The sequence below is a fragment of the Marmota marmota genome, unplaced genomic scaffold (genome assembly GCF_001458135.2).
Source record: "Marmota marmota marmota unplaced genomic scaffold, marMar, whole genome shotgun sequence".
Lineage (NCBI taxonomy): Eukaryota > Metazoa > Chordata > Mammalia > Rodentia > Sciuridae > Marmota > Marmota marmota.
The window spans coordinates 1,255,428-1,281,783 of record NW_026000057.1 but is presented as its reverse complement, the minus strand read 5'-3'; the positions used below and the strand labels follow the sequence as shown (position 1 = coordinate 1,281,783).

Genomic DNA, 26,356 nt, shown 5'->3' with positions numbered 1-26,356 from the left:
GGGGGGGGGGGGGGGACTCTGAGCAGAGCCTTTCAATTTTCCAAGCATCCCAGATAAGAAAGCTGTATTTGAGTTGCAGAGTGCAACTCCAAGTTGGCGTGACTCCTTCATTTCTTACTATCATTAGTATTGTTCAGTTAGGTAAATAAGAGGCTAACAGACTCCCAATTTACTCGGTGTATCTTGTTATAACCCAGGGCATAAAACAGTAAAGTTGCCAACCCTTTGAGAATTCAGATTTTAGGTTGTTCATTCCCTTGGAAAATATGTTGATGTTTTTAGGCTTTGCTACTTATAGCCATTTTAGGCACTTTGTTATGGCCCCAAACATCGACATTAGTAGCTTCTTTCTGATACCTGGTGCGGAGGTTTTTCTGAGAATTAAAAGTCCTTGACACTGACTTTCTTCATCTTTCTATCACTTACTTCCTTGGTAGATTACAGTTTTACAAGTACCACACTATCTTGTTTTGTTTACTCAGTCTCTTCTCCATGAAAAAATGTGTATAATCCCCTAATAAAGCTTTCCCTGAAATTTAATAGTTTAAAGAAAGGAGACACCATTTAACATTTTATCTTCTATAGCTTGAATTATTTTCCACATTAAATGTTCTTAAGATAGCAGTGTCCAGAGAATTTTGGTCTCTCTCACACAAAATAAACACTTTCAAACTCACAAATTATTCTTATACTAATTGCTTCTGTTGCCATTATCTTGTTTTGTTAAGAGATCCTTTACTATATCTTATAGAACAAAACTGTGTGTGAAATAATTATTTCTTAGAAAATTAAATAAGATTTTTACATTGAACAAATGCTGCTTTATAACAATTAAGACAACCTAATGATTACTAATTCTAAAGGCCCATTTGTTACATGTGTAACAAACTCCTTTGAGTTAACTCAAACGCCAGTGAAACTCCATTGCTTTTTGTACAAATTTAATGGGCAAATTCTCATCTAGACATAAAATGCATATAACATTTCTATTTGACAAATATCCACTATACTTTATCACTTCACAGTTGATTGGCCGCATTCCATGGTCTCCTCCAAATGAGAACATCAAACTCTTGTCTGTCAGAATCATGTGTATACATGGCAGGAATGAATTTAGAGTTTCATATCTCTTTTTAGGTGCTTCATAGAAATTGGTGATTGTCACAGTTCTGTATCAATAGTGTGTTTTTTTTAAACCATCAAACTAACTTTAATGTTCTCTAGTATTGAAAATGCTATTCTTATAAATTAGTTTCATGTGGTTCCTGTTAATTTTGCATTATAAATTCATGGAATAGGTCATCAAAATATATACTTTGAATTAATGAGGCAAAGTCAAGAATCCAGAAATTTCAAACTAGTGAATGGGGTCTGAACACACACATGTATATACTTGATCCTTCTTATATCACTCAGAAAATCCTCAGCTAATCATGACAGTTGAAATTAATTGATTTTTTTCTTTATTTAAATTCTGATTGATTATACATGACAGCAGAATGCATTTCAATTCATTGTACACAAATGGAGCACAACTTCTCATTTCTCTGGCTGTGTAGGATGCAGAGTCACACTGTTCGTGCAGACACACGTGTACATAGGGCAATAATGTCCATCTCATTCCACTGTCCTTTCCACCCCCAAACTCCCTTCTCTGCCTTCACTCCCTTCTGCCCAATCCAAAGTTCCTTCATTCTTCCGTATCCTCCCCGCCATTATGGATCAGCATCAGCATATCAGGTTGAATAGTATATCCCCCATTTGAGGAGATTGGCTTAAAATTAGTTTATCTTAAAGCATCCATCTAAATTCCATAGAACAGACAATTTTAAATAAGATAACACAGATGTTTAACTCCTTCTATAAACAGTACAAAATAAAGTGCCCCTTATGTTTCTTGTTATCTCTATCCCCCAAATTCTTACTGCCCAATAATGTCAGTTTTTGTGTCTGTGGGTGACTTAGGAATCTTTTGTGACTGCCCAGCTTTCCGTTATCACAGCACTTGTTTTGGTAAGCGATCAGAAAATATTAAAATAAATGTTGTAGAGCCATAGCTGAGGCAAGCAGACACCCATGATTGAATCAGTCCTCATGAAAGAAAAGAAAAAAAAGAAAAAACAGGACCCTGTGGACTATCTGTAGAATTCTCTCATTTTTCAAGTATGGTGTGTGTGTGTGTGTGAGTGCATATATGGAGAAGTAACGCACACTGTTTTTGGCCCTAGAGGCAATCACTCTCCCTATCACCGTGAAACATCTTTCTCTAAGCAGCACAATGGGGATAACAAAACCCATTTCTGTCTCAATTTAAGTTTAATTCCCAGCTGGAACTTGAGATGAGGCTGTAATGAACTTGAACTTGCAACACTGATTATCTCATACATGCATAGAACAATCTTCAGATACAGCAGTGGAGTTTCCAGATCCTATTCTGCAGGTATTCAGTTCCTCAGAAACAGATACCAAACAGATGGCGATGCTCTGGCATATCACTACATTGAGCATGGGGCAATCAGCCAGGTTTTGGTTTATTTTACTTTATACATAACAGAAAATGACTAAGCAGCAATATAGCATGCTCGGATATATTTATAAATACCTGTATAACACCTCCTGTCAGAAGTTTCTAAATTAATGCATAAAACCTAAGCAATACTATCCAAAAAAATTATGTAAAGGCCAAGGTTCATTTCAATTATAAAATATTTCTAAGAAACAGAACAGATCTCCCCCAGTATCCTAAGAATTCCCCAAATTAGTTAGACTTTTACAGAAAATACATTCATTCCTTCATCTGTCCTGTTTACTGCTGAAATACTAAATTATATTCTATGGACATGAACAAATGATTGTGGCTATTTATACCTTTTATGGACCAGAACTCAAGTGGAATAAGGTAGTCAAGTAGATTGGAGAATACTTGCTAGAGTCACTGTCAAAGTTAAAACTCTAGACAAGAGGGCTGGGATGTAGCTCAGTGGAAAAGCGTCTGCCTTGCATTCGCAAAGCCCTGGGTTCGACCCCCAGTTCCAAAAAAAAAAAAAAAGACTCTAGACAAGAAATCGGGAAAGCCCTAAATTTTGAATTTTATTGTGATATTCATACTCACTGAGAGAGTTTGGAAATCAGAAACTTGCTACCCTCCACAATTTTCTATATCTGGGTTATCCTTTCCATAATTTCTGTTGTTGTTATTGTTGTTGTTGTTGTTAAGAGCTATGTAGTCATACATAGTACTTGGGCTTTCCATGGTTTCTCAGAGAGAAAGTAGGGAGTCAGATAAATTCCTAAAACACTCAGGAATATCTGAAGTCTGTTCTGAGAGGTTGGGCCATGACAACAGGTACACTATCAACTTTTTACTATGTAAGAATATGGTGGCCATCATTAGGACAAAAAAATACAAGTCAGCATATTTGATTTTTCACAGCAAGATAGTAACATCGGCACTAATATCACTAGTGTCTAAAGCCAGAGAGATTCCCTTCCTGTTGCTAATGCAGAGGGTCAGTGTCCATTCAGTATTTGCTCCATACCAGCCTTGCTGTCTTACCAGATTGCCTCTTTTGACTGCCTTCTGAAAGCTATTTTCTGATATAGCTACCTAAACTCCTGTTTTAAAAAACATATCAGATCTGTCCACCATCTGCTCAAAAACAAGTCAGGTGCCTCTCACAGGATCCTTCATCTACTTGGTTTTTTTCCCTGTCCACTACCTTCTCCTCCCAACCAACATGAGGTGCCGGAAGCCACTTGTCCTTTGCACAAGTACCTGTGTATTGTATTCTACTCTTCTCTAATAAACTACTGTATTTTCACAAAATCTACCCTGTATGATACATGTTCTACAGTGGTTCATTGTTCTTTGTCTGTGCTTGAATATCACTGAAGAGCATTTTTCATGAGATTCAGGTATTGGTACTAACTTAGATTTCCTTTTTTTCCTCTAGCCTTGAGCCTTTTACGCTAGTGCCATATTTATCCAATCTTTCCATTACATCAGTACCAGATTTGTGGTCTTTGATGCATTAGTATTTATTTCAGTTGCAATTCAGCAGGTAAATCATAAAAATGTTGAGATGGAATTGACTTTTTAGGCTTATTGTCTATCTAGGCCAATTTTCTTTGTTAATTTCAGGTCAAGTTTACAGATGTACCGCTAGTTAGTGAGTGCAACAAGTCCATCATCCATTTCCCCCAATACATCCTCTATTGTATTCTCTTCTATGTACCAGTGGAGTTTCTGTTATGGTTTAGAAATGAGGTATCCCCCCAAAGCAAGAAAAAGTGTGAGACAATACAGGAAAGTCAGAGGTGAAATGATTGCATTATGAGAGTCTTAACCTAATTGGGGCATTAATCTCCTGAAAGAGATAAACTGGGTGGTAACTATAGGCATGGTGGGTGTGGCTAGAGGAGGTGGGTCATTGTGGGTTTGCCTTTAGGGTATATGTTTTGTCCCTGGTCTACAGGGTCTCTGTCCTTCCTGGAGGCCACGTACTGATTCTGCTTTCTTCCACCACACCATAATATTCTGACGCAACTTGGGCCTAGAGCAATGGACTTAGACCCTTGAAACCATTAGCACCCCCAAAACCCTGTATATCTCTAAAATTGTTCTTGTCGGGTCTTTTTGTCACAGCAGCAAAAAAGCTGACTAAAACAGTTTCCATTTGCCAAATTCTTCTTTTTAATACTCTTCCTTAAGAGGAGATTTTTTTCCAACAACTATTTAAATCTCACCAAAGGAGTTCTTAAATGTGTTAAGGAACTTTTTACAAGGACTATTTAGAGTATTTTATAGGATACCTGGGGAAAATAAATTATTTGTACATGTCTTGTCTCTTGAAAACGTTTTGTGTCTATAACTGCTTCCATGTTTTAAAAAATATATCTGAAAAATAACAAACATTATAATGAGGCTTCATGACACTTAAGATTTTAAATATAATGGGAGCCTGAAAAAAATAGTCTATTCTTGATTAAATGAGACTTGAATGTTGCTTCCAAGAAAGTCAGAACAATGAATGATTTATTTCCATATAGAACATCATTTTTTACTTTTTCAAAGTAAAGATATTAAAGAAACATGAAGACATGAAGACAGAAGCATTATGTTTTCTTATAATAATCAGGCATCCCCATCTTCTTTTAATAATAGAGACTGGATCTACAAGTTTTTACAACATCCCTGGATTTATCCGTGCCATGTGAAAGAGAAGACATTTATCCAGATTAATTTTATTTAAAAATGAGATATCACTTAAGTATCTTCAGAATTTTATATTTTGTCAGAATTATTTAAACAATTGCATTGATTTTCTGTGTACATTTCTGACATTGATATGTGGATATTATTTGTTTAAATTTTTTTTAATATGAGACTTTAAACTTGTTTTGAACTTTCATAGGGCAACATTTCCTAATTCATTATCTTCTAAACAATAATTACATTTATGTTGTTAAATAGATGCTCCAAGAGAAAGAATTTCTCTGGCCTGTATTCCTCAGAAAATCACAATGCATATAGGATATAATTTTAAAGTATAGTCAGATCTCTGAATCTGTGGTCTGCATCTGTATATTCTGCCAAATGCTGATTCAAAATGTTTTTTTAAAAATACATCTGTACTGAATATGCAAATATTTTTTCATGTCATTCCCTGGACAGTGCAGTACAACTATCTACTTAGCATTTGCCTTGAATTTGGTTATTTTAAGCAATCTACAGATGACTTAAAGCATGCAAGAAGATGTGTGCAAGTTATATGTAAACACTTTAGCTAAGAGACATGAGCATCCTCCAGATTTGGTATTCATGAGGAATTTTGGCACCAGCCTCACAAGGATATCAAGGGACAACTCTGTTAATATTAGCAGTAAAGGGAATAAATCATGAATGTACATTTCAAAAATAAGTATAAAGTGAATACCTGAGAAACAACTACCCAAGTCCCAGAAATAGAATCTGCCAGCTCCCAGAAGTTCCCAACATACTTACATATGAAAGCCTTAGGAAGACTCTATCTAAAGCACTTTTTCTAGCCCCGCCCTGAGTACCATGGAACACAATATAGGACACTAAGTTTTGACCAGTAGATGAGACAAAGGCATTACTTTCTCCATACTTAAGAAATATATTCAATGTATTCTTGGCTATAGAACTTTTTCAGAACATCAATGTTATTTTGCAACATGTGCCTGTCTATGAAGGAATATAGAGAAATCTGCATATTGTTTTAACTTATATCTATATGCAATTGCTTCCGTTTATATTTATCAACACAGAAGAGCATGAGTTATGATTAAGTAATCAGGTAGTACGTTCTGAAGAAATAAATTTTAAATAAGTAATTCCTAGGGAATGAATAAGCTAGTTTATTAATAGAAGAGCAACATAATTTCTTTTTAGAAATTATTGGGCCTGTTAATAATTTATTCTGCATCTATTATCTCTAATTATAATTATCTAAGTTATAAGAAAATTATATGCTTATAATTATTAATGGTATAAATATTTCAACAAATATCCCAATATTAATGATTTCTGATTGATAGTGTTACAGCAAAACATTATTAGAATGTAATGATAATTTCAGGTAGACCAAGATAAATTATAAGACCCAAATGATTCAGTTATTTTTTACAGATATAATTATATTAAAATGGAATAGGAGCATAAAAGAAATGAGCACTGTATAAGATATAATAATAAAAGCAAACAAGCAATATTTTTCATGTAATAATAATAATAATTCCTCCTACTCCTCCTCCTCCTCCATCTTCTCCTCCTCCTCCTCCTTCTCAAAAAGAATCAAACTCCATCCAACAGTTCATCAACTTTGGACTTATAAATTTAAGAAAAACATTTAAAGAGATTAATGTAGTATGACCTGTTCATATATATAAGGTATAGAAAATATATTATTATAATAACAGTTGCATATTTTTAAATCATTGGTTTGGACTATGAATTTCATAGTGATTATTCTAATTTTAATGTGTAGATTTTATACTTATTAACCATTAATAGAAATATCTCATGGATTCTTTTATTCTCCTTTATTCAATAAATAATTGTTAATGCTTATAATGACATTAATAGTTTCCAGCTACAATTTCTTGAATATTCAATATATGCCAGATATGCTTAATTATTTACTTTGTGTGTACATGTATTTGTGTGTGCACATATTTTTAGTTTTCACATTAACTTATGTATAATGCTACTATTATTATCCCTGATTAAAATGAGACAAAATAAATGTCTAGCAAAATTATGTACCTTGTCTGAGCATTACAGGTAGTAAAAGATAAAGCCAGACTCAAATCTCAGTTTGTCTGACTCCCTGGTCGTAAGCACCATGCCATATTGAATCACTGTGTACTCTATGGTGTGTTAGCTACCAGGAATAAAAACACACTAACATTTATAGAACTACAGGAACATGTAAACTAATCATCTGTATTTTAGTTTTAATAAGCTATTGCTATTTTATTAATATCTCTCTAGTGGGGAATATTTTAAGCTAATGAGAAGACATCTAAATCTTCTTGTACTAGAATGCTGTCCATTAGAATGTAGTTCTCAAAGAGGAAACAAGTCCTTGTAAATTGTAACCTTATATTTCTGTATAAGAATGTTTTAGGTCACTCCTAGTTTAACTTTGAAATTTCATTTGTACAAATGAGATTCAGTTCTCTATGATCTTCCAAGAAACTAATTGGAAATTTAATTTCAATACATTTTTGCTTTTATTTAGAACAAGGAATTAAAAGAATAAAAGTATTTTATCCATATAATTCTGGAGTTCATAATAGCAACCTATTACTTGACAAAAAGTTGTAAAATCTGCTGCTGATATTTATGACACTTCATGTGGATATGACCCAAAGAACTTCAATTAATTAATGTGTGGTTAGGAAGAAATGAGAAATGGTATCTGAATAGCCTTTTGTGCTAATACTTTGTCTTTTAACATCTCTTGAAAATTGCCATGTATTAATGTGGCCATAGATGAATTTCTGCCTATTGATACAGTCACCTTTCTGAAAAGAACTATATTTAATGTCCACCACACTCAAAACTCCATTTGAGTGAACTGCAGCTATTGAACCAGGTCTTGAGTACCAACAGTAGATTTATATGGATGATTTTATTATTTGTATTTCTTCATTTCATGTTCCTCCTTTGGAATTTGGCATGCATAATGATCATTTCTTGGTGCATCGTTAACAACTCTTGGGACCAGTATTTACTTGCTCTCTATTTGCAATGTGGCTTCCAGCCCATTAAATGCCACCAGTCCGTTAAACTATGAAGTTGCAGATCACTAAGAACTACTTCCTTGCCAAAGCCAGTATGTATGAAGCACTCTTAATTATATTAGATTACTATTTTTGACTTGAATCATGTGTAGACCCCTTTTAAGAAAAGATAAGTATTACATACCTTCTTTTCATAATAAGCTAATTTGGGGGTAATGTTACTTATTTCTGCCCAAACCTAAATCTTCCTATACCTTTTGCTCTTACACAACTATAATATAAAACAACTGAACAAATTATGTAGAACATAATTTGTGTTAGCACAATACATTTACTATGACACAATACTGTTTTTCTGCAATTAAAATGCATGTGATAGCCATTCAGTTAACCTGTGTTTTCTTTGCTAATTGATAGTAAGATTTCGCATTCCTATTTTCAAAACTACTGTAAAAACCTTTTGGGAGATTGTTTCACAATTTATAGTACTTTTGTGCTGACCCTTGGCTCCAAAGCTTAATGAGAGTGGTAAGCCAGATTCTCTAGATCTTTCTCCCATGAAAATAGCATCTAGAAGGTGGAGGAATGTTATAACAATGATGGAAGTTTTAATGACCTGTCTGTTGCTACAAATTCCACTGTTTCTTCTCCTCAGAACGTTATTAGGCTTTGACAAATTCTTCCCGACATCCCAGTGTTATCTTAACACCATGATTACTTCAATATTTGCCCCAATGGCTTCCAATTTCTCTACTTCGATCTACCCTGTGTAATATTTTCAAACTAATGTTTTAACCCAAGCACAGACAGTCCCTGACATAGCAAGGTTCAAATTATGATTTTTACATTTTACAGTGGAATGAAAACAATATGTATCCAGAAGAAACTGTACTTTGAATTTTGATCTTTTCCAGGATTAGCAATTGTAGAATGATTGGTTCTCTTGATGCTGACAGGAAGGGAAAGTGACCGTTCCCACTTAGCCAGGTCATCTTGAGGAGAGAACACTGACACTCTGCAGTGTGCCATGACACTAAGCTGTGATGTTCTGTAGGTCAGCTGCATGGAATGCATTTTCAATCATGGTATCTACAATTCATGATGGGTTTAAAGGGACATGGCTCCTTGGTAAGATGATGAGCATCACAGACTGCGTAGAACCATGTGGTCCTCCAGTGGCTCTTCAATGTCTGACTATCAAACTTTTCTTGCCTCTTCTCATCACCTTCTTGATCCCTTCATCTGTTTATCAGATCACATTTCCCTGTTTCTCTCACTCATCTTTCACCCTTCTTTCAGGTAACTGCCTGTCCCCTTTCCACACTCATAGAAAACATTCAGCACATAAAAACACAACAAATCCTTGCCTGTCTTTTTCTTTCTTTCCTAAATGCTCTTCTCCATTGCTTCATGTAAATCCTGCTAGGGCAACAGGTATGAGCTGGAGCTGCCCCAGGGTATCCTAAAAGTCTACACCAACGAATTTCTAGATTCTTCTTTTTATACAATTTACAGAGAATAGTACATACCTTCTGTATTCCAGGGGTACTGAGTTGTCTTAGGTAGACTGGAACACCATGTATGCAGGTACTGATATCTCCATAGAAGAATGTAGAAAAAGAGTATAGCACAGTTGGTAAGAGCAGTACTCAGGAGTCAGAAGGAGCCAGATTCAAGTTCCACCTCTGCCTCATATTACCAGTTTATTCTTGAGTCTGCTACCAAATATCTTGGAGTTTTCCCATTTGCAAAATGGATCTTTGTACCTGCCTCACATGAGTGATATGAAGACAAAGGAGATCACCTGGGTGAAGTGATAAGCACTTGTTACCATCTAGGGGTCCTGGATTCATTGCCTCTGTTCAGGAAAGAATTGAAGAACAGGACACAGGGATAGCAGCAGCAGTTTTGTTGCAGAAGTGACAGTAACACACTTCTCTGAAGAGAACAGGCCTGGGAGCTGGGAGTCCAGTGGGGAATTTTTGACTTCTTCTTTGTATGGTCCCTGAAATTTTCTCCTTTTCTTCTGTCCTCACAATTGTTCATTGGTGCCCCCCAAATCCAGTGTCTATTTTTGTTTTTCTATGAGATCCCCTACTTAGGGGGCACAAGTATGGAAGTGTCTGTCCAAATGGGTCCCCCACTTGTATCCATGAGCACTTCTGTCAACTGGAAAGTTGACCTCATTAGAAGACCCTCTCCATGCTCCTTTGGTCTGGTCCTGCCCCTGACCTCCTCACTCGCCCTGGCTCTCTCTGCCCTTCTACATCTGCCTCACACTTGTGCAGTAGAACGCAGTGGTAACTTTTACTGTTAACTTCTTGAGTTTTTAGTTGATGCTTTAATAATGAGTATTAATTTCCCTTCATCCATATTCTCAGTGGCGTGTGAGTTAGTACAATAGCAAGGGCAGCAGCAGATTCAGAAAGATGGGTTTCATGACATAATTATTAAGGAAAAAGAGCCAAGGGCCATGGGGATTGCTGAGGAACAGAGAGATCTGGAGTCATATCGTGTGTTCTCAGACTCTGCCCCAGTCCCCCACACCCCTGGGAGCATTTCTGCACAGAAGTGTGCTGAACTAGAGTCTTCCCAATGATGAAGCTACAGAGGAAGTTACTCCTCTATTAATGATGGGGCCTGAAAGGAGAGATTCTCTTTCGCCCAGTGGGAGTTGAGGAATATCATTAATCCAATCGTTCTGCCCACATTCCTGGCTCTGCACCCCCCACAGGCTGCTAATGAGACCTGGGTCCTCCTCTGGAGGCCTCAGCTTTTACTTATTTGAAAAATGAAGAGGTTGAATCCCATGATCTCTAAGGGTCTCTTCTAACTCCAGCAATCTGAGTTGAAGAAAAGCTTTAAGCAATTAGAAAGAGACTAAACAAAAGAAAAAAGTGGGGGGAAAAATATCCCTTTCCCAAGCTCTGTGTCTTTGTGTTTTACTCAATTGAACAGAATGGTCGATACAGAGTGTGATTTCTGACTGATGTGTAACAAAGCCCAAACCAATTGGAGAGAAAAAGAAACTGCTGTGCCCTTCGAATTCTCCTGGTTCTACTAGAATCAAACTCCTGAAACACTTTTTATTTTAATCTGAGAAGTTAACTCTGAGCAATTGCCACGATTGGCTCCGAGTGATATTTTGCACTCTCTCTGAGAGCCATCTGTTTGGCAAAGAACAGAGTCATTTCAAGAATTACTGCAGAGCATTGTTGCAAGTGTCAGAAATGATGGCTCTGTTAGACACAGTCTGATTATTTGCTTCAGTGTGGTGACTAAAGGAGCCGGAGAAGATAAAAATGCTGTCACCTCCACCTAACACATTATAATTGCTACTTTGACCTACCTATAAGTAGGTTCTGCAAGATGTTAAGTCACTCTAGTTCTTGTATTTCACCTGTAGCCTCTCATCATTTCTATTTATTTTGATTGATTCCAACCTTTATTGCTTCTTGCCTGGACCACTGCAGTCATTTCTTTCTTTCTTTCTTTCTTTAATATCTTTATTTATTTGTTTGTTTGTTTGTTTATTTATTTATTTATTTATTTGCATGTGGTGCTGAGGATTGAACCCAGGGCCTCACATGTGCGAAGCAGGCCACTGAGCTATAACCCTAGCCCCTGGCATTTCTTAATTGTTCTCCTTTGTCTAGGCCTTTACTATCTACTTTGTACATCCACTGAAGAGTTTGTTCCTAAAGTTCAATGATGATCATGTTCCTTGCCACTACATAAAAAGAATGTTAAAGCTGCTTAAATTTTGGTGCCTCTGTCATTTCAAGATGAATCCACTTTTTCAATCTTCTTTCCCTCCTTTCTTACCACTCTGAGACTGTAGTCAGTTTGGACTGTCCCCAGTTCCCAGCATATGACCTTAACGTCCCCTTCCCAGTGCCCTCACTCATGCTGCGATGTCCTTCTCCTGAGTTCATGCCCCTCCTCTCTCCACTCTGCCACCTTCTTACATCTTTCAGGCACCAACTTGGTTCCACAAGAGCCCTGGAAGATGCCCATGAGTCACCATGGCCAATGACATCCCGCTGCCCCTGGGCCAGCACCTGGTCTTGGTGCCTTCATCTTTTATCATTGATGGTGGTTGATTTTAATTTTAATGAAACTCAAGAGCCTCTTTTGTGCTCAACAAATATTGTTTGGAAAATTAAACTGTCATTCCTAGTTACCTTGTCAAAATTGTTGCTTAGCTTATTAAAAAAAAAACAAAAGTTAAATTTCCATCTATCACACTATTAAAACAATTCTTGCTAGAACCTAGATTTGGATGGGGGGGGAAAGCTTAGAAGATCAGCCCTTCTCAAGGTTCAATTTGTAGAATATTGATTCATAGATTGTTTTTTTATTACAAAAACAAGTTGTAGGTTAAAGTAGTCAGCTTTTCCAAAACACTCTCCCTGCCCAGGCTTTCTGGATCAGCCTGCACCCCTCCCTACTCCAGACTCACATCCTGACATGTTTTTCCTTAGGGCTTTATTATTTCCTAAAATAAAACTTGTTTTTATGTGCTTTTTACCTGGTTCCTTATCTGAGTATCAATTGCATAAGGGTAGGAAATTTATCTTCTTTCAATTTATATTTATAGTACTTAAAGCTTATTATAATGTATGCACTCACTAGTTTTTGAATAAATAAGTATATTATAAATACTATTTGAGTTCTTTTAACTTAGGATTGCCCTAACTTATTTCATCACAGATATCTTGGGAAATATCATTTTCATGGAGTTGTATTCTGTATCCTTATAAGGGCTGAAGGGCACAAGTTAAAAAGAGGGAAAGATTCATTACGACCCAGGTTAAAGTGATTGTAACTTATAGTAGGACAGTACTAACCCATTTAAAAAAGAAAATAAATTCTTAACATTAAACAGAGAAATAAGAGGAAGTATCTGTCCTGTCTATAAAAAAAATAGAAGGACATCTTTGAAGGCCATTTATCAACTTGGAATAGATAATTAAGTTCTAGGAATCCAGATTTAAGTCTACCCCAAAATCAGATTGGAAATAGCATGTTGCAAATAATTAAAAGTCATTAGTGGTTATTAGAAATTAGAAGCATAACAATACGCTCTGTTCTTTTCCTGGTTATTTGTGTTGATATGTTTATATGTTCATTGAAAGGCTCTAAGCCAAGTAGACATATGAAAAAAGAATCAGTTCAGGAGGTATAAGCCCTGAATTGAAAGTCACGTGTGTACATACCTGTAAACTCTTGGGACCTACATAACATTGTGCTTCAAAATTATATGTGAAGATTCTTTTAGAGATACCATGGGCAATTTGGATGCTCTCACTTGTTTTGACATTAATGGTTAAGTCCTCAGAAAATCAATCTTATAAACTTCTAATATGGAAGACAATAGTAATAATATTTTTCTTTCAAAGTTAAGTGAAAAAGAAGTAAAATTCAAGAATGGCATAGAAGTAAGCAAGATGAAATCAGAGTTAAAGTGTTCATAGGTTGTTTAGGAACATGGTAAGTGTATTAATTTCAGATGTTAAGCTTGCATTCATATTTTGAAATTGCAAAGATGACCAGTAAAGGCATATAGTGTGTGTCCAACAATTTTACTTCTAGGAATCTATAATAATAGCAACAAATTGAAGAAATCATAAATGATTATTAATAAAGAATTTGTTAAAATTATTATGGGGCTGGGGTTGTAGCTAAGTGGTCGAGCACTTGCCTCAAATGTGTGGGGCACTGGGTTTAATCCTCAGCCGCATATAAATAAATACAATAAAGGTATTAAGTTCGTCTATCCAATATTGATTAAAAATTTTTTAAAATTAAAAAATTTAATTTTTTAGTATTTTTAAAATTAAAAATTTAATTTCATAGTATTCTAAAGAATACTATGCAGCCCATTAAAAAAATGTACAGGATGCCTTTATTTTCTTACTAAACAAATATGTTACAAATATGTCTGATTATGCCCCCCAAAATGGAGAAAGGTGAATTTTCCAGTTAGTTACTTTTCTACATTTCCCTGTTCCGCCTGACCTTTGTCTTCAGCTTCATGTTCCACTGAAGCAAGGAGACTATAAGGACCTCGTGATTAAAAGTAAAATTTATGGCTAATTCTCAATCCATAAATATCTTACATTCTCTGAAAAAAGAAGTGGTGGCAGCTCTTCCACACCCTTCTCTACTCTTCCTTCTTTACCTTTCCTTTGGGACTCCCAGCACACTCACCTCACGCATCCTGAAACAGTTTCATCCATCCGTCCTCTTGACCCTGTCACAGTCTTGAGCTCTCCTTTTCCTTCTTTCTCTGCCAAGGCCCTGAAAAGACCAGAATGTTCTCTCCTGCACTTCATCACTCACGCACCAGCTGCTTCTAATTCCTGTTCCTAAAATTCTACTGAAAGTCAAAGGCTACAAGACATAATCACCAAGTTCTGTGACCTTTACTTGCATTGAAACTTCCTTGCTCCAGCTGCGGAATTCGCCACACAAGTCATTCCCTCTTTCTTTGAATCTGGGACTGTTTTCTAGGTCCCTGTATATTGTCCTGCTTGCTTCCCAACTTTCCAGAAGCACGCTGAAGTGTTTGCCTTCAGCCCTGTCTCCAGTCATGTGATACTCTGTGCATGGGTGACTTCCTCTAATTAGCTCACTTTTTACATGAACTGGTAACAATTTAGGATATAAAGCGATGTTACAGATCCTGTCCAAACCTACATAGCCAACTAGAATTATGCATCAAACATAGGATGTGTAAATGAAGTACATTTTCCCCTGAATTTCAAAAATCATTTTTTAAGTTTTTTCTGGTCCTCCTTTCCCCTGATCCAAACTCTACATACTATTTTTCCAATTGCTTCTGTTACAAAAGCTGTGACTCCCTCACCTTTCTCTTTCACTCCCAGTTCAAGCACTCGTCATTTCTTGCCTTGGCTATTGCAAGAGTCTCCTAATTGGTCTCCAGGTCTCCATCTTATTTCATCCCTGTCACAGCCCTGGCTGAAGCCATCCTTCTTATTGCTGCTGGTTGCTGTCCTCGAGCACAGAGCTCATCACAGCCCTCCACTGCTCCCAGGTCCTCAGGGCCCACCCACCTCCTCCTAGAAAGTAAGGTCCATGTTTCCTGTTGCTGTTGTCAACACAAACATTTGCAGTGTAGCCCATCTCATTGTAAAACGTCATCACTGAATTCCTTATTTTAAAATATGTGGGGTTTTTTATAGAAAATATGTAAAGTAAATAAGTAACAAAAAAGAAAATGCTCTCCCATTTAATTAATTTTTCTATCTTCATTGGTTTCTCTGTTGCCCCATCATTATAACCAAGGCAGGCTGTGACTCATTCTTAAATACATCTGTATAGTTTTCTTGTTTCCATGTCTTTTCCTTGTTATTTACATTCCTCCAATCCCAAGCAATTTCTAGGCATTGAAACTCTATTCAGCCCTCACTATCCAATACAAAAATCTATTTTTCTAAGATGCCTTCCCTGATCTTTGAATCCCTATCCAGAGATTAATGGTGATATATTTAAAGCACTTTGAGCTATACCTGAGAGTTATTCCTCCCTGGTGTATTTTGTATTCTGCCTTCTTCATAGCGAGTTACTGTTGATGTTGTAGTTAGCCATGTGCTTGTTGTATCAAAAAGCTAAAATATATGATTCCTTGATTTATGTTATTCTCTTTTTCTTAGATTTTTGTCAGCCTTTACTTCTAGGAGTTGATAACAAAAGTAGTAATATCATGATGTTTGCAATGATTCATGGGAGTAAAGGGAGAGGTTGGGAGATGGAAAATAGTAGGAAAGCAACATTATCCTTCTAGGGGAGATAATGGATATTCTCTTAATTCTTGGGGTACAGACCCTTACTTCATTCTTTTGATGAATCCAATGCTAAGAATGGGTCAAGGTGAATGTTTAAAACTATACAGTGCCTGGTGACAGTGGTGTCCAATGTTAAGTTGGTTCACACTCAGAATATAGAGTGGAACAGCTGCATATCTGGACAAGGGACATACCACCTGCACAAGAACCGAGATGTAGCAAGGGGATGGAAACAGAGGGTGTTATTTTAAAAATGCATCTATTCACTTTTACCTTTGAGAATATGCTGTGTGCCTTTACATAATTCTCGCACTAATCCTATGGGATAAGTGTTAACATTCTCATTTTGAGGGGAAAGTGTTGAGACTTCCATGTTAGAAAATAGGGAGTCGAGCTGATTTTCATCTGTGTTATTCAGGCCTAAATATTGATTTGTCATTGTTGATATCTGCTACGTTTCTCAGGGTATTTTCTGAATAAACTGGGCTATAATCCAATGGTGTGTGGGGACTTCTGTTTTTATTTAGGAGCTTCCTAGCAGCCCAGGAGTCAGGCTGCTTCATGCTCTGCTAGATTTCCTTTACCAGGGAAGGGAGGTAGGGATAGATGGACCTCACTGTTCTCTGTCTAGGCTTATCAGGGATGGAAGTAAAACCCTTCAATTTCTGCATGTTAATTTTCTCTTAACAGAGGTACCAAAGTTATTCCAACACCAGGAAGTTGTAAATTCAAGCAGGAAGACAATGGCTGTTCACATTTTTGAACACTTGAGCCACAAACACACTTAAAGAAAATGTTTTATGGACTAGTTTCCTTTCTTTGATCTGGCTGTTGAGTTTTCAGAAACAAGATACCTTTCTTTATTAAAAAAAAGCATAACTATAACACATAGGATCCAGAAAATGAGTTATAAGCATATATCTAGATCTGTGTACCTATTTCTTTGCAGAAATTTCTTACTTATCTGTTCACAATGGTAAGTAAAACGTGGTATGGTTTTTGTTTGTTTCTTTACATAAACTTCATTCCAAGTTCCAGCTCCGAGCAGGCTAAGCTGAATGAAAGTCAGACTTTATTATTTCATGGCCTGCCCCTGCCACAGGTCTTACTGGGCGCTGAGGCTTGAACTTGCCGGCATCAGTTGCCAGACCCTGTTGTGTCCATTCCCCACTCCTGTGGTACCATCAGGCCCCTCCCTTCCCCCCGCATCCCAGTCTCACCCAAGAGAGGAATCTTTGGCACAGCTGGCAATGTCCTCGGGCCAGCGTCCTTCCCTGTATCCTGCAGCCCTTCTGCCCTGACACACAAGATAGTGCCCAGGCTTCACCCTGTGGCACTGACCTTTGTTTCTCTGCCCCCACCCCAGTCAGTGTGTCTGTCTCTATGGGCTTTGTCTCTCCCCCTCTGCTTTCCTCCCTCCTCCTTCCCTTCTCCCTTCCCTACCTTCTCCATCTCCCTCTTTTCCTCTCAACACTGTATTACCACTTCCCAGTGGACATTTCAAATTCTCTGTCATGAAAGGAGGGTAAATCTGTTTAGCACAGGCAGCTCTTGCTTTCAACCCTGCTAAAGTCCCTGGGGCACCTGCTTTAACCTACAGCCTCAAAAACTACCAGGAAGAAGAAACAGCAGACAGCATACCACAAATGGAGATATCCAATTTATTTTACCGTATGTGTTACATATATTTTCATATGTCTTATTAGCCTTCTTTTATCCTAACAAATCAACTTTAAATACTCCTCATAAGGTTTTTCCTTTGGTCTTTTAATCATTTATGATATTTCTTTCTGGATCTGATCCAAATACTCTCCTTTCTAAAACTCCAAGATCAAAACTGAAATTTATTCTCTGAAAATGATCTGATAGAAGCAATTATGCTTTCAACTCATTATGCCTTTCTTCTTCTTTTTTTTAAAAATAATAAAACATTTTTAGGTTTCACACCAGGCCACTTTCTTGTCTGCTCGTGAGTATAACACTGAGTGTACATACATTCTTTCTTTTCAAAGCAAGGTTTAGACACCTTCTGAAAACGTCACCACGTGGAGCCTGTCTTCCTCTGATGAGGAGATACTCTGACTTTCCTGGGACTTTGTAAAGCCAGAACATCAAAATGGGACAAAGAGCACAAAAAGTAATACCAGGAAGAAATTCAGTGAACATCATTAAATACCCAGTTTTCCTTCATTTTGTTTTAATTCATCAGAGTAGATGAGAAAGAAGCGGATTGCTTTAGAGACCAGATTGGAATATCAGAACACTTTCATTTTTTCAGTTTCTTCTCAACCCCAACAATTTCTGAAGGCAATAATTCTTAGTGGAGAAAATATGCATCTCTGGCTTACAGCAGTTAGGCATTAATAGGATCAAAGAAGCACAAGAAAATAGAGATGAAAGTAGTCAGAGAGGTCATTGAATCTAATCTTAAAACTGGTAAGAAACTGTATCTTCCTGCTTCTGTGAAATAGCAGGAAACCTGTGCTTACAATCATAATGTGAAAGGAATTTTTTTTTCCATTGGACAGACAGGAACAAAAGCCTCTACTTGCTACCTGATCATATCTTGAAACCCTTTGGAACCCGTGGAAACGCCAAGATGTTAGTGCATACAGCATGGGACTATAGGAAATCAACAATCAATTAACCATACACTTCTCTCCAAGTAGTTTAATCAGTCTTCTCTGACACGCCAGGTTCCCAGACCAGGCTATCATTTCTTGGTACCATACTCTGGTATTCTCTAGCTTACAGCATGCTTACCTTAGAATGTCATGTCCAGAGATGCACACAGTTCCCCAAGAGTAAAATACAAGATGGCTTTTGTAGCAAACTTGTCCTCACTTATCAAAATTGTGTATGACCTGGACTTTCAAAGTAGTAACACTGTCTTATGTTTTATGCATAATTTTATCCTTTAGAGCATTTCTTGTGGTTGGCATACTACATTTTGAGTTAGATTCTGATATTCAGTTAGAAAAAAGGAGGACTTTTTTTTTATCCTCTGGCCATAAAGACTATTCTTACATCTAAGCTATTGGAAATGACCTCATTGATGAGATTCTTTCATAAAATTTCCCTTTCATTTAAATAATTACACAGTTTTAATTTTTAAATTTTTTATTATTTTAATTCCAAATTGAATATTTTGAAGGTTTTGGATGATTATTTGTTATCAAAGTGTATTTTGAGTCACCTAATTCATATCTGATCTCTTGGACCTTGATCTAAACTAGAAAAACACTGCTTTCTTCCTTTGTCTTAAACTGTGATATATGAAACTATTAGCCAGGGAAATGACATTCTCATGTGTTTTACTTGCTGTTGATTGCTAAAGAAGCAACAGGAAGACTTTTTATCTCCTCAGCTATTAAATGTATACATCTAACTTGAAGATTTTTTTAAAGCCACTTTTCTCATTCATATGAGAATCTCTGATCCTATGATTTCCCCAACCACCCTCAAATCTCTCATTGACAAAAGACCTGCATTATATACATTATATACATTTTTTTACACAGATCTGCCAGTTTGATTATGATAGAGTTTAGCAGTCCAGGACCCAAGACATGGTGTTCTGAAATATTGACTCCTAAGATGAATGTTGTGTCAAATACAGCACTCTAAGGTATTGGCTTTAAAATCTTGGTTCATAATTTCAAGATGATATACCCATAGACCCAGACTTGAAGCATGTAATTAAATATGAGATAGTTCTTATTTTAGCACGGAAAGAAATCAGCTTTCTGGTCAGAAGGAAATATTTTTTTTCAACTCAGTTTTAATTGGTAATATTCCTTTGGGAAGCTTGAAGAACTATAGTGGCTAACAGAATAAAATATCAAATAAAAACCTATTTATGTATAATTGTCCTGTAAGGGAAGCTGGGAGGATTCTAATTTTGTATTTGGAGATCTGAATGGTATGAGAGGGTATCTCAATGGGTGACTCATGACCTCTAGGATACAAAATAGTCAGTGACAGGAAAAAGAGAGGTGCAAATACCAATAAGCCACTCTTACTGGATTTTATTTTAGGATATGTCTCTTGTGTAGGCAGCAATATATTTAAAAGTGAGACATTTCTTTTTACTTATTTCTATTTTAAGTGACTTCTTTGACAGGTCTTTGAAGATAATTTTCTATCTTGAAGATTCAGTAACTGACCTTAAAGTCTGATCTTGTCACATTTCCTCCAGAGACAGCATCATTGTTTGCTTCCATGGTGATCATCCAGTCTAGTGCCATTGGATTGTGAGGGAACCTTGCAAGGCAGACACCAACACATTATTTGTCATAATCTTCTGGTGAGGAAATTACTAATATTATTTAATGCTTCCTTTGTATTTCACACTTAAAGAGTGCTTAAAAAAATCACTGGCCATGAAGAAGTCACTGTTTGTGCTATTCTTAGCAAGAAGTGGGGAGGAACAGGGTTTTGGGCCTCAAGCTTTAAATCCTGTGGCAGCCTCATAGGCCATGTTGCTTTGGATTCCAGCTGAATAATAGGAGGATTATATGTGAGGCATTTTTAATGTGTTACTCTAATCTCTAGAGATGGAGGTTAATAAACAACAAATTAATTCAATTATAAAACTGTCCCTCCAAACACAAAAACAAAAGTCTTTTACTTAATAATATTCACTTGGCATGTACTACATCAGACTGGAAATTTTTAAGTGTGCTTTGGCAATTGTAAAAAAAAAAACAGAAGAAGAAAAGAAAAAAGAAAGAAAGAAAATAAAGCCATCTGGCATAAATTAGTGCTCTCTATCAGACATTTTCAACTTACTTTCCAGCCTTATTTTTGGTCTGAGCTCTCTAGTCCTCAGCCAGGGCCTATCTCACTGGGAAAGAGTATTTTTGACTATAGGTTGACAAACTGTGGCTATTATTCTAATCTAAGTTTACCATCAGCATGCAATATGTATACTATGATGGATGGATGGATGGATGGATGGATGGATACTATAGGGATCATTGAAGAGAACCAAAGTGTAAAATTTTTAAGTTTTGCTGTAGATAATCTTACTTTAAAACTGGACAGATCAAGATGAAATGGTAACAAGGATGAGAATGATGAAAATTTTTACACTTAATATTAATAGCTAACATTTATTCAGGCTGTATTTTATGCCTGGTACTGTGCTAAGTGTTTTTTCATGTGTCATCTCATTTAATTCTTTCAAGAACTCTCTAGTTCCTGTGTGTATGAAGAAATTGCAATGGAAAAAGATTCTGTGCTAAAGTTCATGCAGCTAGTAGTTGCCATAGCTGGAATTTAAAAACAGAGTTTCTCTTTTTACCTTGTACATGTGAAGATTCCAGGTAAACTTGAGGCATCGTTGGTCACTTCGGCCTTCCCTGGCCTTTGATCCTAGTTCTTCTCTACCCTCCCCACACACAGGCCTGCACATTCATTCTGGGGCTGAACCCCATCCACAGCTGCATGTGGGTGAAACAAACTTTTAAGTACTTTTCCTTCATTCTCAGAATTGTTCAAGCATGAGATAAACCAGTCATTCTCAAATATTCTTTTCAACCAGAACACAGCATGGTGGGTTTGATGTTTGAAATTGATATGAACTGCTATATGATTTGTTTTAAATAATTGGGACTAATGTTTGTTCAGACATGGCCACTGGGGTGGTATACACATAAATTAAAGGCATTGTATTGATAAATAAGATCAAGAAAATCAAACAGCTGTCATTGACCCCGTGCTTCTCCACCACCATCCCTCAGCACACCCAAGGGCTAGATCAGTGGCTTGCAGACCTGTTTGGTTACATATACCTCCTAGTTAAAAGGGTTCTAGCTATACTACTATGTGTATATTTATTGACCTACAAATAACATAAGAATAGGAACCGTTATTATTGAATGCTTGTTACATGCATTATCTACTCTAAGAACTTTAAAGTGTTGACTCATATGGTGTTACTTCACAGCAGTTCTGGGAGGTAGATATTGTTACTACCACTTTCCAGAAAAGGAAATTGAAGTATGAAAAATTGAAGGACTGGCCCAAGGTGACTCAACTAGCATGTGACAATGGAACTGAGCAGGTGGTTTAACTCCAAAGTCATGCTCTATTCTACTGTATCATAGCTGCTTCGACATGTGCCATGCTACCAATTCATATGAATTATGGAATATATGAAAAATAGAAAGTTTTAAAGAATGAGGTGCATATTGGTGATGTGAAAGTTCTCACACTTTTGGCCTCTGTTCCCGGTGTGTTGTGTAGAACCACCCCTGTGATGCATGTGTTGTAGATCATGTTGATGGATTAATACAGAGGAAATTGAAACCACTGCCCTCAGTAGCCTTAATGTCCTTTTTTGTGTTAGATTCTGTGGAGATAGTGAAGTCCATAACTGTGGAGGCTCTCCTCCAGTTTGTCTGTCCACCAGTTGTTGGGACCACTTTCTTCCCTATCTCGTTTGAGATCCAGCCAGGCTAGACAGGACCTCCAGGGATCTCCTCATGTTCCTTTGTCCTCCAGCCTAAAGGTGCCAGTCCCCTTATGTCAGGAAGCTACTAGGTAATACACTATGTCACATAAAAATGAATGTCAATATCTGCATGTCTCCCTCCCTTTCCTCTAAGTGTCATTTTATTGTGAGAGGTTCTCTAATCACTCTGCTTAAAATTCTCTCTCTCTCTCTCTCTCTCTCTCTCTCTCTCTCACACACACACACACACACACACACACACACATACACACACACACACACACACTTCTCCTTCCTAGCTTTACTTTTCTCCCTTGTGCTTTTGCCAAGATGTTATTGTTTTTCTGTTGGTTCCCTCTTCTCCAACTCAAGAGGCAAACTTCTTGCAGGCAGAAGTTTCTATCTTATCTGTCCACCGATGTATTACCCAACTCCACAGCAGTGCCTGGCTCCTCGTAGACAGCTGAGAAGTATGGTTTAATAAATAAACGATTTATCTGGGATTAGTCAGTTATGTAAGGATTTCAAACCAATAAAACAATATTACCCAAGAAACATATCACAAGGTATTTTATACTTTTAAAATCTATTGCATAATTTCCAACAAATATACAGGAGAAAACTGAACACGGCTCAATTTCCAACATGAATAAACCCCTATTTGCTCAGTGAACCATTTATTTTCCAGATAATCTAGTTTATCCATGGTTACATAGTCCTTAAATCTCAAACAAGGAAACACCAGATCTCAGCAGAGCATGGTTGATTTGGTGTTTTAAACTTATTCAAATTGCTGTTTGAAATAATAACACTGGCTGTTTGTCCAAAGGTAGTCCCTGACATTGTCAGTACCTGGTCAAAGATTATTGTGTAGGAACTTTTTAATGGCTGCATAAGGTTGAAAAGTGGCCGTTGCTAAGAGCTTGTGTAGAAGATTTCTTTGCTTGGCACCATTATAAGACTCAACCAGTGTTCTGACTCAAAATGTGGAGGAGCCAATGGAGATTAAACTACCACTTGATCACTGAATGTAATTGAAATTCAGAATACTCTGAATATTGATGAAATATACCAGAGAAATCAGTTTTATTTTCAATGTGTTTATTTCAGACTTGTCACAACTGGAGCTGCTTCTGGGCAGAATTGGAAAAGCCCATTTAAAAAAAAATTATGCAGGAAATACACATTCTTCGAATCTGAATATTTTATTTTCTGAAGTGTGCCTCTGCAAATATGGATCTCTTTTTACATCAGGAGTCCATAGGAGCTAGGTTTGTCTCTAAGAGAGATTAGCAGGAGACAATATAATTTACAGGCTGAACCAACAGAAGGGTGCTGAGTTGGGCTTTGCTAAACTAATATCATGGCTGGCAAGGATGACATGTCAGATGTTTCATTCATTTTAAAGACCAAACCATTTCAATAAATCATTTTTACAATTTTATGTTACATAGGTACACTATCAGGAGAGGGCGTGTTTAAATGTGCCAGACACATCCATTTGTTTCACTACATCGTGTGCTTCATTTCATCCTTATTTCATTTCCCAAAGATCTATTTATCAGATTTTTTTATGAGCACATCCATATTTTAGTTTTATTCATGCAATCTTGTCTGCTGGTGCTATTATGTGTACTGGACTCTACCTTGCACATACCGACACCACCTCCGTGAATGTCTTCACCGTAATTCCTCCTTTTGCAAAAAGTAAGAGTATTTCTCCTTTTTTGAATATCTCTGTCAATGCAGTCCGGTGAGAGAACATACACATGCATTGGAGCTATTTAGCATAAAAACTCATCTGAGACAGCTGTAATAGAACACAGAATGGTGTATTGTGTTGTAAAGTACTTAAGGTTGAATTTCTTTACTGTGCAGATTCTATACTGTTTTCTTTTCTCCCCTAACTCCTCCCTGTTTAACAGCAGACAAACCCAGGGAGCACTGAATGACTCCGATGATCCTGAAACAGGCTGTCTAAGTGACAACAAGCCAACTTCTCGACACTTCTACCCTGTCGCCTTGCTGCTAGTCAGCTCACACCTGCTAGTTGTGTGGCTCATTTTAAGTCTTGCATTACTCTTAGCCAAATACCAATAAGTTCTATGTTGTATTCCATTTTTGTTTTTCTACAAATGACAATGGACTTTAAATTATGGGGACAATGCTGTAATATTTCTACATTTTCAGATTCATAGAATTTAAAAAAAAATGTTTGAATTGTGTTCCTGTTCATTTTTCCTAAAATCTAAAAAAAGAAAACCAGAAAGTACTATGCATTATGAATTATTTTGCTCTTTTGTTCATTAAAAAAAAAGTGTTTTCCCACTGTTAACTATCTCAAGAAGAATTTTTAAATTACTGTCTTTGGAATAAGACAAAGAACAGAATCCTGAAAGCTTGAAGTTCTGAACCTCCTCTTCCTCTTCCCATTTAGTTTATTTATGAATTGAAGATTGAATTTGCACAACACACTGAAACCCGGAAATAAATCCCAGGGATGTGGGAGGTTACAGACTTGATTTCCACTGTGCTAATAACATAGTTGCCATCAGCTGATAGAACTTCTGTTTGGTTTTTTTAACCTGTCTTCTTTATTTATTTATTTTTTGCTGCACTTAACCTTTTCTGTCAAGTAACTTAATGGAGAGAATGGCTATTTATGTTTTGTAATTAAATCAATCTGTTTGTTACTACTGTTTGGGTTGCTTTGGCTTCCGGAGTACTTTTCTATTCTTTTCAACAAGGTCTCTCTCGTGTGTCTTGATGCGTCATTTTTCTGCACCTGTGACTTTTGTACTGTCCGTGGACAACCACTCTTCCCTTACAAAGCTGAGACTTGGACCAGGCTGTTCAGAAAGCCATTTTCTCTCTTCGTTGCACAGTTAAAATAATGAAGTAAAATAGAGATGAAACTTTCCTTTAAAAATCTATAGGGCCAGACTTAATAAATTAAATGCCTTATTCCTAGAACCTGCATCCTTAGGGCTACATATAGATTTTAATGTGTTTTGAAGAGACTGAGAAATTAATTTGTGGAAAAGTTATAAAAAGACAGATATATTTATGAAATGAAAGTGAAGCTGTATTGTGGAGCGAATTATATTTAAAGAGTTTATTAAACCTTAAATGTCTGTTAAGAACAAAGAGACTTTAATCATCTCTTTCCGAAGGCAATAATGGTATTGGGCCTGGCCTAGGATTTAATTTTGTAAGATGTATCATCACTTGTGAGAAAAAAAATGTAGAGTTGAATCTTTGTTATTTTTACTTGGACTGTTGCTGCAACTCTGCATTGAACAAATAAAGCATATTTATTTATTCTGTGTTTCATGAAGTTGTACTTTTTCCCCTTTCACCAGAGAAGGATGCCGCATAGAGAATGTTCTGAAGAACATCAAATGCAGGAAGTATGCTTTCAACATGCTGCAGCTGATGGCTTTCCCCAAGCACTACAGACCTCCAGAGGGCACTTACGGAAAAGCTGACACCTAAGGGTGCCAACATGTAAATAAACAGCAACACAAACACGCTCAGTTGGATGATCTCCACCTTGATCTTTTATTATTAGTATTATTATTATTGTTATGAATTTGTGGGGGGAAGTGATCGTGGATATTTGCCCAAATCTAGGAATTACTTGAATACCTATCAGCATATGACTCTGAAAGAAATCCATTCTAAAATTCCTAGATAACACTGCCATTTCTAGTTGCTGACCCTCACAAAGTGGTGGATATTAATTCAAAAAGTGTAAATTTCATTCATGGATTATTTAAATGCAGAGTGTCTTAGAAAAAAGCGCTTGCTTGGATAC

General features: G+C 36.6%; 1 protein-coding gene across 3 annotated transcripts in view; it reads left to right on the top strand.

Annotated features, from left to right (window-relative positions):
• The window catches only part of Inpp4b (inositol polyphosphate-4-phosphatase type II B), a 729,464-nt gene extending 703,389 nt beyond the window's left edge, over positions 1-26,075 (top strand). For 2 of the 3 annotated variants that reach the window (XM_048813450.1, XM_048813451.1), the window contains one exon: positions 24,465-25,860. In XM_048813450.1, the coding sequence (XP_048669407.1) occupies positions 24,465-24,639 (175 nt within the window). In that variant the 3' untranslated portion in view covers positions 24,640-25,860. Of the gene's footprint in view, positions 1-24,464; positions 25,861-25,901 lie in introns of those variants that run through there. The other variant, XM_048813449.1, reaches the window with a different exon arrangement.
• The last annotated feature ends 281 nt before the right edge of the window (positions 26,076-26,356 follow it).